The 12,985-nt window shown below is 36.8% G+C and overlaps 2 protein-coding genes across 2 annotated transcripts in view; one reads left to right on the top strand and one right to left on the bottom strand.

The window, feature by feature from the left end:
* Positions 1-2,216: 2,216 nt before the first annotated feature.
* On the top strand, positions 2,217-4,358 carry LOC145660948 (uncharacterized). The gene has a single exon (XM_081726391.1). The coding sequence runs from the start codon at positions 2,217-2,219 to the stop codon at positions 4,356-4,358; it is 2,142 nt and encodes a 713-aa protein (XP_081582517.1).
* A 7,076-nt stretch (positions 4,359-11,434) lies between these two features.
* The window catches only part of RfC3 (replication factor C subunit RfC3), a 39,172-nt gene continuing 37,621 nt past the window's right edge, over positions 11,435-12,985 (bottom strand). The window contains exon 8 of the mRNA XM_081771591.1: positions 11,435-11,690. Coding sequence (XP_081627717.1) covers positions 11,545-11,690 — 146 coding nt within the window. The 3' untranslated portion in view covers positions 11,435-11,544. The remainder of the gene's footprint in view (positions 11,691-12,985) is intronic.

Here is a 12,985-nt window from a genome sequence, read left to right on the forward strand (position 1 = left end):
TTCAGAAAACATGCCTGTAGGTATTACTTCAGTTCCTGATTCAGTCGTTCTTCTAGGAATGACGGTTGTTGTAGAGGGACTTTGCATAGTAACTTGAACCTGTGCATCGGTTGAAATGGATGATTTCGATAATGGTGACATTTGTGTCTGTGATGCTCTAGTGACTTTATGTGGTAGAGGAGAAAGCGGACATTCCGTGTATTCAGCTTCTTCAGAATCTGAAGTGTTGAGTGGTGATATTGAGTCCCTACTTCGTTCATAGTACTAGAATGCTTACTTGCATTCAAGGCTGTTGGATATTCCACTCTGGAAAGATGTGTCTCTTGTGAAGAATGATGCTTATCGCTCTTGAAACGTCTTTTTATGGGCCGTGACTTTGCTCTAACATTTTTTTTACACTTCTATTGATATTCTTTACAGGCGAAGTGTTATTCTCCGAGTCGGAATCATCGATAGTTATTACTTCACACCTTGATGAAGGTAGTGGGGAACTGTATGTTACCAAGGAAGAGTTTTCATCTTCATCGTTCATCCAGCCTTCCAAATGTTTAGATGATCTGCTTCGTAAGTGTTTGTATCCTTTCTGCAGGTGATGAAGTAATTTCTCCGAAACGAATTATTTCAATCAATCGTTTTCTCATTGATCCTGAAGAATTTTTTGCGGACAGAAGTTCTGTAACGTTAACTTTCACAATTGTCAACCACTTGGTTAGTTTTATTCTTCGTGCGGTGGAAATTTGGTGGTTGCTTCCCTGTAACCATTCCAGAACTTCATCTTGCACTGCTTGCAATTTGTTCATTATATTCTGCAACACTTCCCTCAGCTTTTCGCGTTGAGTATATCTTATATATTATTATTATTAAATAATAATATGATGAGCAGCTGGGCAGAAATGACATTAGACCACAATCTGTCAAGTCTGTGACACTTTTTATCAAAAGATTGATTGGAAACGTTCTGCTATTTGGATCTGTACAATCTTATCTTAACATTTTCAACGCGTTCTGGTTTCACAAATCTTTGCATAACTGCGCACACACTCCTGTGCAGCTCTGAGTGTAGGAAGGGAGCTAAAGGTCTGCCACTCTGAAAATCTGAGAGAAATTGTTCAGGTCACTAGCTATGGTTTTCAAGAAAGCTAGTTTGGGGTCAAACATTGAATATTCAAGAGTGTTTTACTACTTCATAACTGCTACAAAGATGATATCTGTTTCACAAATTCTCTGAGGCAGGGAAGCATATCAAGAGCTTGCTGTGCTACTTTTCCATTTAATAACCAAGGGACAGGAAAATATATGTATGGGAACATATCGGAACTTGTTAATTCAGTATATATATAGAGAGCTCTCCTTGCAGGAACAGTATTGAATAAATTGTACAAAAAAAGCAAAAAATGTGCAATATCCCAATCTACTGTGAGCATATCAACTTTAAAAGTATTATTTAATGAATGCAAACTATAACTGCCTAAGTTTAAAGGACAAGAGTCATATTCTTCTGATTTCAGAAATGTATTAAAATCCTGAAAGAACTTTAAATTCACCATTGGTCCATCCACACAAACCTATATGATATTTTTGACATCAAGGGGTTTCACAGAGTCCATGAATGCTTCTAGGAGATATGAGGCTTTACTCCGTCCAAGGAAAACAGAAGTCAGGTAATGAGTACAAACCTCTCCCTTAGTAGTGTCTCAAAATATGACATTGACGTCCATTTGATTTTTCTGAGACACTTTGTTAACCCGGAAACGGTCGAGTGTTGATTTGTGACGCGCGTGGTCGACAGGTGAGCGCGGCGCTCACTTACAATATAATAGCTTCTATGGCCGCGGATTAATTTTGAACACATTTCTATATGTTGACGTTTTGTAATTTATTATTATTATTATTATTATTGTCATCGCAAGTAAAATTATAATGCGTTTATATAAAACTATTTCTTATTATAAGTTATATCTATTTTTATTATCAAAGTTTTTTTTTTATGAAATCAATTTCTGTTATTCCATAAACAATACAATTATTTACTATATATATACTATATAACTACTCCGGATAAATCAGTGCTGGAATCCCTTAGAGAAAAACATCCTGCTCACTCTCATTCATTGAATTTTCCTAAACCTCCCGAGACATTCTTTACTCTTACTAAAGTATCAGCATTAGAATTCACCAAAGCTCTTAAATCGTTTCCGGCGGGTTCAGCAGGTGGAATGGATAATCTCCGTCCAGCGATTCTAAAAGATCTTATTATGATTCAAGATTCCGAGACGAAAGAGCGCTTAATCAACTCAATCTGCGAATTATTAAATCTGGTAATTTCAGGAAAATTACCAGCTGTAATAAATCCGATTTTTTTCGGTGCTTCACTCATTGCGCTCAAGAAGAAAAGTGGTGGCATTCGACCAGTAGCAGTGGGGAATGTGTGGAGGCGACTCACAGCTAAAATTATATGCTCCAGAATGCGAGAATCATTAATTGATGTATTATCCCCACACCAGCTAGGAGTCTGCGTGCCCTACGGAGCTGAAATTGCAGTCCATGCTGCACGAATGTATCATTCCTCTCAACATCCTCAACCTAAAGCTCTACTTAAAATAGATTTCAAAAACGCTTTCAACGAAATTAACCGAGATTCAATGCTGTCTTCAGTTAAAAGCCACTTCCCTTCTTTCTTTCCATATATATACCAGAGCTACTCACAACCTAGCTATCTTTTTATAGGAGATAATATTATCCTTTCACAACGTGGAGTTCAACAGGGAGATCCACTAGGTCCTGCTCTATTTGCATTAACTCTACACCCTATAATTAGAGATATTAATACTGAGCTCAACATTTGGTATTTAGATGATGGCACTATAGCCGGAGAAACTGAGTCAGTATTACATACTTTAGATCATATACGCACACAAGCAACATCGATTGGGTTGTCTCTCAATTACTCGAAATGCGAAATCGGCTTTCTAGGAGTAACGAATGCTGAAACTCAAAATCTATATGATAGATTCAGCGAGGCGGCGCATGGAATTAAATTATTAACATTTTTTAACGCCGAACTGCTAGGAGCGGCTCTTACACCACACACAAGGAGCAAGATATTACTGGAAAAGATTTCATCTTTAAATCATCTACTTTCACGCCTTTCCAGACTTTCTGCACATTCAGCATTTTATCTCCTCAGAGCATCTTTCTCGATCCCAAGATTGTTGTATTTTCTACGTTGTTCCCCCTTCTGGAGGGACGATAATCTACTTGAGAAATTCGACTATGCTCTTAAAACAGGACTGGAGAATATTCTTAATTGTACCCTCAGTGAAGAAGCATGGCTACAAGCATCACTACCAGTCAGAAATGGAGGTCTTGGAATACGTCGCGCCACGGATTTGGCTATCCCGTCTTTTCTGGCCTCTTTCTATAGTTCAAGACAATTAATTGGAACCCTCCTTCAGAGAGAAGAAGTAGTCACTAACCCGGATGTGCAGGACTGCATAGCCAGATGGTCAAATTTAGTTGGGTCAGACCCCCCGGCTCCCGAAAGTCGAAATAATCAGTCGTTCTGGGACGAGCCTATCGTAAATTGCCATTTGGATTCATTATTGCAGACTTCTAATAACATCGAAGATAAGGCCAGGTTACTTGCTGTCAAGTCCCCTGAAAACGGAGCATGGCTTCAAGCTCTACCTTCACCTTCTCTCGGTCTACACCTAGACAACGAAAGCTTCCGAGTGTCCGTCGCCCTTCGACTAGGAGCAAATATATGCGAACAACACCACTGCCCAAGCTGCAACGCTCTCGTAGATAAAAGAGGTTTACACGGTCTGTCATGCAAAAGTAGTGCCGGAAGACATTCACGCCATTCGAATGTGAATGACATCATTTTGAGAGCCTTAACATCCGCAGGAGTGCCAGCAGTGAGAGAACCAATTGGGTGCAGCCGTTCAGGCGGAAAAAGGCCGGATGGTATGACCTTAGTGCCCTGGAAGCAAGGAAAGTCGGTGATTTGGGACTTCACGTGCTCGGACACTTACGCACCCTCCAATCTACAATTTTCATCGACCAAAGCAGGACTTGTCGCTGCACGAAGAGCAAAAGAAAAAAGAAATAAATACGTTAATCTCCTAGATAAGTATTGGTTTATTGCAATAGCAATTGATTCTAGTGGATCCTGGGATCAAGAGGGCGCAAAATTTATTATCGAAATTGGCAAGCGTATATCCATTAAATCAGGAGACATTCGAGCTAAATCTTTTCTAATTCAACGCATTAGCATGGCCATTCAACGAGGGAACGTAGCCGCTATTATAGGCACTTTACCCACTGGTAAAGAACTAGAAGAGATTTTTCTTTTGTAATTTCTGACGGCGTCTAGTACACTAAGAGCATGAAATTTGGAAATAAAGTTAGAGGTATCTACAATACAAAAAAATAGCAATGCAACAATGGAAATATTTTACACAAACAAATTTCCAGTAAGTGTAATTAAAGAATTAACAACCAAATGGTAGGTGAACATTTCTTGTATATGTATGTGTTGATGTATATGTATGTATGTGTTACGATTTTCTTTAATTTGTTGTTTTTATATATATAAAATTTTAAATTTGTAATATGCAACAATATCATATAATTACATTGTTAATACATGTATATACGGCCTATTCCATCTCAAGACAGGCAGAGGGTGCCCAATGATTCTCTCAGATTTTCATGAAATTTAAATATGTTATACTAGGTACAAAAATAAGGGACCCATATTTTTGCGTTTTGCTCAAAAAAAATTTTTGACCAAGTTATGCCCACTTGAAATTTTGGGTCAAATATCCCGCGCTTTTGGGGTCAAAATCTTTAAATACATATATCTCGAGAACTGTTCAAGATATTTTCATTCTGTTTTCTTTCTCTAAAAGCTCTCTGAAAGCTCTACAAAATGAGACTAAATTTAGCTCTGTAAGTTATATACGCATTGAGCTATTATTGCTGAAAGGAAAAAATAGACCCATTTTTGGGTCAGTATATCTCAAAAACCTCACCCTTAAAAAATTTATATTTTCAGGATAGATTCAACAAGATCCCAACATGCTTCTGTATAAATTTCAGAGAGAGTAAATGCTTGGTTCAGATGTTAGGACACATTTATTAATTGTGGTTATGCCGGAGAAATTATACATATTTCGTTTTTCAGATTCACTACAAATTAGTTCTGTACATGAAAGCGTTTTGAATGTCAGATTCTTCTTCTTGTGTTATACCGTGAAGTCTTCCTGACTGTCCTAAAGGATGTGGTGGTGACAGAATCTTGAGAATATTTTCCACTGGTATTGCGCACTCATAAGCCCGCTGTCTTTTTCCCTCTGGAAATTTATAGCCTTTGGCCGGTCCATGGGACAGCATGAAATGCACAAACACTTCCTGAAGTTCAAAGTAAACTTGTTTAGCCTTTGCAACCCACCAATTATCATCATAAATCACAGCCAAAAATGAGCCAACTTTGATGTCTTGAATTTTACGTGAAACAACACTTGCCATATATGTTGTAACTGCATAAATTTCGTCTTTCTCATGTTCTGCTGTGCGTGCAGTGTACACATTCTTGTCACATACATACCACAAATGACTCTTCTGTATGTTTTTTACAGCCCGTACGCTGCTCCACTTAGCAATATTTTCATCACGAAATTTTTGAACTTCTGTGGATGCAAGATGGATAATGGTGATGGCTTTCGTATATGTTGCAACAGTGGCAGCAAATTCTGTTGCATTTTGAATGCATTACAAATGCTCTGATGTCAGGTTGTGCTTCGTTGCAATATGCTTTACTGTTCCGCATATTCCATCACAGGCAGATTTTCCGTGACCTGTTGCTCAATACAGCCATTTTTTATTTTCGAAATTTAAGTTTGTGAGTTCATGAAGTTGATAACGATTTTTAAAATGGCTCGCTGCCCCATCCGATAGCCTATCATTGTGAAAGTTTTAATGTCAGCTAAATTTTCAGTGCAGGAGATGATCTTTGTTGCCAGCAAAGCATGTGCCGAATCATGGGTAAGGTTATCACTAACAACTGCATAACTTCTAGTGTTGTTGGCACAGTAAGAAACTCCTGTAAATATAGTGACCTGGTCATTTCTCCAATGATAGCTTTGAATCTTATCTTTCATTATGGCCGTTCAATTTTCAGCGAAATCTACATGGAGCACCAGATGATGAGAGTCTTCTTTAACTACGATCTTCTCTGCGGCTATGGCTTTTCTTTGTACTTCTTTGATGTGAAGATGAGTTACTGCCTTCAGAGTCCATGTTGCTACTTCTTCAATGAAAACATGTACTTCTGTTGACTTCTTCACAAGATTTCCTGCTTCTCACACTGCAAATGAAATTTTTTCGTCATCATCTTCTTTTTCCACTAATCCAAGAGACACTGAATTGATTCCTTCCTTTCCCGGACAATCTGCACATTCTCCATAGAAGCAAAATTCACGTGGAGGGGAGCACAGCACCAGCTTTTGCAACTGTTGCCTGATTTCAGTTTTGTCGTTTGATAGCGATGTGCTGAAACTTTTTAACGCTGCACAACAGAGTTCAAAGTTTGCACAATATTTGCAAACGCATACTTCTCTTGGTGGATGGAGAATAACCCATTTCGGGCGAAGTGTGTAAAACTTTGACACGCCAATTTTTACATTCGGATGGTCTTCTGTGAACTTGTGGTAAATCTCTTTAATTGTTCTTGTTAAGAAGCGCTTAACTTTTTGAATACGCTCACCATTTTCTTTCACTGTTATAACGTCCTTAGCATTGGGGCTCTGAAGAGAGCAATCAATATCGTCACTAAGGTAATAACTTTTTGCAAGCGCCACAGTTTCTGGAGGTAATGGGTGACCTAAATATGGATCAGGAATATGGTATACTCCATGCATTCGTTGTATTCTTCTGGATCTGTCTATTAAGTGCTTTGTCACGTGGGGAAACCGGGACAGCAATTCCATCTTCGTTATCTTGTTGGGTACAATTGTCATCAATCGTACTTTTTTTATTGTAAGAGCGGTATCCTTCAAAGGCAGCATTAATCTTCTTATGCCACTGTTCGCAGTTACCACACACTACACGCTTAGCATTTAAATTTTGTTATTGGACAGGGACATCATAAATTTCTGCCAACTTAGAGTTTGTTTTTGCTTCAAATTCTGTTATCAGTTGCTTTCGTTTTCTGGTCACATAAGCTCCTCTTCTTTCAGGCTTTACAACAGTAGGTGTCCTCAGTGGTGTCACATTCATTTCAAGGCTGGAAATGGTCGTGTTCATAGCTTGCATCACTTCTTCAGTTTCGTTAAATGTTGTGTCCTCATCAAGTACATTGAGTTCAGGATCACTTTCTTCTGTAGAAATATTTGCTGTGCTTGCACTTATATAAGAAACATACTCTGTTGGTTTGGAGACGTCAGAACTCACTTCAAACATGTTGGAATACCGACGATAACAGTTGAAACAAACCAAAGTCTCACTGGATATATCATCACGTTTAAATAAGTTTTTCAATAAAAAGGATATATCTTCCAGTTTCACAAATCTACATGTTGTGCTTTTGTACACTACATTTTTATGTTTTTGTTGAAAATCTGGGCACTTATATCTTTCACCAGAAAACACAGATTTTCCACTCTTTTTCCCCATAACTTTTAGAATGATGTACACAGAACTTTACCGAAATGATACAAAAATACCAGTAAGTGTTCAACCCTCAGTACACATCTCTTAGCGTACATTCCTATTTCCAGCTGAGTTTATAAAATTGAATGAAGCTCATCTTCTGATTGGCTGGGAGTTGCGACTTTTGAGCCACACTTCGAAATGCCCTCATTTAAAGAAGAAATAAGACGAGTTTATTATTATGACATCATCCTGAAACATAAATAATAAAATAAAATTAATTTGTATGTAGATAATTGTTAAAGAGTAGCAAAGATAATTTGTTACTTTTGTTGTATATTAACGATTATAATAGTGCAGTTCCTCCAAAAAATTTCATAGCACGAATATTGCTTACACAGCTCAGTTCAATTCATTGCAGAATAGTAGTACTTTTTACCACGGATAACGTAAGCTAATTTTATCTTACGTGAAGTCAGCAACACCTAGGTACAAAAAGAAAATAAAACTATTCTGCTCTGTGACTGCTCAATTCTCGAGAAAATTGAACAGTGTTGTACAACCAAGGCGGTAACATCTGAACCAAGCATTTACTCTCTCTGAAATTTATACAGAAGCATGTTGGGATCTTGTTGAATCTATCCTGAAAATATAAATTTTTTAAGGGTGAGGTTTTTGAGATATACTGACCCAAAAATGGGTCTATTTTTTCCTTTCAGCAATAATAGCTCAATGCGTATATAACTTACAGAGCTAAATTTAGTCTCATTTTGTAGAGCTTTCAGAGAGCTTTTAGAGAAAGAAAACAGAATGAAAATATCTTGAACAGTTCTCGAGATATATGTATTTAAAGATTTTGACCCCAAAAGCGCGGGAGATTTGACTCAAAGTTTCAAGTGGGCATAACTTGGTCAAATAATTTTTTTGAGCAAAACGCAAAAATATGGGTCCCTTATTTTTGTACCTAGTATAACATATTTAAATTTCATGAAAATCTGAGAGAATCACTGGACAGATTTTTTAAAATTTGCCTGAGTTGAAATGGAATTGGCCATACGTATTTGTATGCCTATTCAAGAATTTATGTTTTGTATGTATTATTTTGAAATTAAAGTAATAAATTATCAAAAAAAAATTATTTGATTATCATTATCACATAAAATTATATTTTTATCATTATCACATAAGGATTACATTTTCTAAGAATGTATTTACATACTAAGCTCTTCATATGTTCATACTATTCATATTTTGAGTTGGAAATTTCTAATGAAATTAAATATATACATATCTTAGTGTAAACACTCTACTTATGTCTCTTGATACATACTGTAGGAATTTCAATAAGACACTGTTCTACTCATGTCTCACCACTGTCTTGTTGTCACCCATTACACTTCCAGCAGATGCTCACAGTGTGTTTCTCACAGATTGGCACTTTACAGGTAGCATACGTACAGCTTTTTTTTATGTTTTCCGCAAGCCATAGCTAAATCTGCTCCTTGTTGAGCATGATCTCGGAAAAATCACTCACGCCGTCGGTCGACAGGTGAGCGTGGCGCTCACAAATTACGCATAGTCACATTTATGAAGCTTGCTACTCCAACAGAAGAGAATGAAAAGGTTACACTTGATTCTCATACACAAGACACATCAAGAGACAGCTAGACGAATTCTCAGGTCTGTGACCCCACTAGGGCGGCTTTGAAACGAAAACATAAGCCAGGGTGAGCGCTGCGCTCACCTGTCGACCGTTCCCGGGTTAAGTAACTCATCGAATCCAATAACAAATGAACTGTTACCACACACTGTGTGTATCGTGTTAAGAAATTCCTTTTTAAAATGTGGTGCTAGTCCAAACTGCAGAACGGAAGGATTTGTGTGTGTCAATTACTTGTAAAAACTATTTAATTCCCGCACTAGTAACATCATTGTTTAACATACTTCTTGAAGGCATTTGAGTGAAGATCAGAAGATCCATAATTATTACTACTGCCGTTAGATTTATCCCAGACAACGCCTGACTCGGAAACTGAACACGAAACAGTGTTAGTCTCTCGGTTTATCAGTCCTGATGAAGAAGCTGAACTCGACGTTTGTTGTCTTATAAATGTGTGAAGGTTGGACGACTCACAGACTTTCTTCTTTTCTGTTTCTTCCCCTGCATATGGCTAATTAATGCTTGGCGTCCCATACTGGTAACAGAAATAATAGCTTGAGGGCAAAATCGGCAACCTGCACTATAAACATCTCTTACTCATTTGACTAGCCAATCCCGGAGGAGTGGGTCCTGGAGTCAACCTTCTTGAAACGAAGTTTTACCATGGCACTGGAAACTCTCTGATGTTCTTCCTGACATCATGAACCTGGACAGAGTACAATAATAAGTTCTTGTTATAGATACCTACTACAATTACAAAAGACCTTTTTTTTCGGCAAAAATAGGAGACGATTCTAAATTGTTGCCCTTGTAAATACGTACTTAACACGAGAATTTACCTCAACCGGAAATGCAGTGTCTAAAGTATTGTAAAATTTTAACAAATGTTGATAAAGCCTCAAATTTGTAACTTAATTTATTCTGTAAAATTTCAAGGATAAATTCACGCATAATTCCCGTTTTTCCCGAAATTCCCGACGCGTGGCCACCTTGGTTTATCTGAGATAATTTCGTATATAGTGTGTGGTAGAAATCAGCGCATCATTAATACTGTGTTGGTGTGTACGTTAGCAACTGTTATCAAGCTTAAAGAGCAATATATCCTAAATCGAATCGACCTTAACCAATCCCATGCCTGAAACCCGTGATCGTTCAGAGTACAAAGATAAGATATCTAAATCTGTTAGTGAGATATGCTTAGTTCGAGCAACATTGAAAGTCACCACGCCCTTTTATCTCCTTGAGAATATAGCCAACAGGTATTTCTAACGATTCGCAATCTCCTATAAATATTTCCAACTCACTTCAATGGAAAATGCAAGGAGTTGATAAATGTTTTAGGTTAAAGAAACACGGAAAACAGTTCGAATAATAATAATAAATTGGCAATTCTGAATGTGTTATCGTTCATTTGGCTTTCTGCCCAGTTATGCTTTAGGTTTCACGAAATTTTATTGTTTCCCATGCTATTTTGTGTCTTATCAAAAGATGATGGCGACGAAACGTCTGGAGAACACCTGGCTAGTCTCTTCAATAAAAAGTACATTGTTCGCTATGAAAAGAAAAAAAAGAAATGTTACGAACAAATGAATGTTGGTTAAAGTACATTGTACACTTGGGTAAAATCATGAAACAATGGATCGGTTACAACAGTGGATCCTTCTACGAACGAGAAATTAAAAAGGTCATTGAAAGATGGCAAAAGGTTATCGAACAAAACGGGCAATGTATCATTAATTGATCTTTATTGTTTACATAAATAAATGATCTTGAAAAGTATAAAAAACATGTAACTTTTCCGACAACCCAATAAAAATGGTATCCTTCGTCAAATCAAAGGATTAGAGGGAAACCAAGTACATGGTGGCTCTTAATTTGCAGCAAATAATCTGCTAGTGACTGAGCATTATTTATAATGGCGGTGAACCCTCAGTGCCATCATACAAATGTCAGAAGAGTACTTTCAAAGATAGCTTTGACTGACCTCTGACATTTCTTTCGTACTACTTATCGTTAGTGTTTTCTGACATTTCTTTTGTACTTCTTATTGTTGGTGTTTTCAATGTAAAATAGTCCTCTGGTTGTATTTAGAACATCTTGAGAAAAATAAAATTTTACAAGTTTACTTATAAAAAATATGTACATTTTTATTATCACAAACAAATACACTTTCAGAACTTCCTTACAAAAAAGTAATTAATATCTGTCAATGTACAGAACTTCTTTGCAATTTATGATGTAATTAAATCACGAGCAACTTGGAAGGCAGCAATCAAAGAACTCAACTGTATTTCTTCATTGGTACCGCTTGACAATCTGTATTCAGCTTCAGCCATTTTTTCCAATACATGGATTCGGACCTTGGGTGGCAACTCGACTGAAAACAAATAAATTTAAAAATAAAATGTAATTTGAGACTATCAAGGAATCTGTACACAAAATGTTTAGTTGTATTTCTATGTGTTTACTTATCATACATTTCTTTTGAGTTATAGTGAATAGAAAGCGCGAACAATAATTAATATTATAGTTACATGTAATAATAACATGCCTACAATAAAGTTGCAACAGAAGAAAAGCATGAAAGCAAGAAGATAAGCATCGGTGATATGCAGATCCACTCATGGATATAAAAGTTTAATAAGAGAAGTAATAGAAATAAAATTACACGATAATATATTGAACAGAGGTTTAAAATTAAATGAAATTTGAAATATTTTATTATGAATGCAATATTATTATTTAAAAAAAAAACGTTAATATAAATTTGAATCAAACTGTAATTTGAAATATAATACGAAATATATTGAGGATGGCAAGTAAATTTCAATCTTATGAATCAAGTCAATACGAGGATGGCAAAACATGTCAGTTCTTGGCCATTTTATATCTTTCGCTCTGGCAGTTGGTCACAATGGGATTTATATTAGAAAAATGTTCATAATGGCTTAATTAAGAATTTCCTATTAATGCGTACAAAAAATTTAAGGGTAGATAGCTGATGTCAAATCAAGAAAAAAAGTCCTCTGCAACTTTGGCCAAAAGTCCATAATTTCGAAGATACAGGGTGTCGAAAGCGTGGGAAAATGAACTTTAGAGATCTATATCTTCACTATCCTAAACGATGGAGCAAAGGCAGTATGATCAAGTCAAAGACATCGAGTGTGCTCTATCAGAAATGCTTATGCCGCAATTGTGAAACCCATGCGCAAGGGATTCCCCAAAGTGCAGTCAATTCTCTTGAGAAAGAGAGATCTAAATTAGCTGGTTCGAAGACTATAAAAACAGCAAACAGTAATTCGTTGTCGGAAATGTGATATCTTCAACGAATTCAACATGGCGCGGGAATTTTGTAATTAGCTATGTGGGGTTGCATAACTGCAACATCAGTAACAGGTAAAAACATACGCTTTAGTTACCATAAATGAGAGAGGCGGGCATTCGAGGTAAATAGCAACAGCACAGTGTGTGTATATCTGCAATGGGAATTGGCGTGGGAACATGAATGAAAAGAGGGTGTAGTAACCAAAAACATAGGGAATATGAGAAACTACTAAAAAGAACACGCACATGTGGAAAAGTGCATACTAATCAGCATGCAAGTTGTACAGCAGGGGTGTGCAACTTGGAACAGTGGGCGGGCCAATCACAGAGCACTAAATGGAGTCGCGG

The sequence above is a fragment of the Thermobia domestica genome, chromosome 9 (assembly GCF_964235325.1).
Source record: "Thermobia domestica chromosome 9, izTheDome1.hap1.1, whole genome shotgun sequence".
In the NCBI taxonomy this organism is placed as follows: Eukaryota; Metazoa; Arthropoda; class Insecta; order Zygentoma; family Lepismatidae; genus Thermobia; species Thermobia domestica.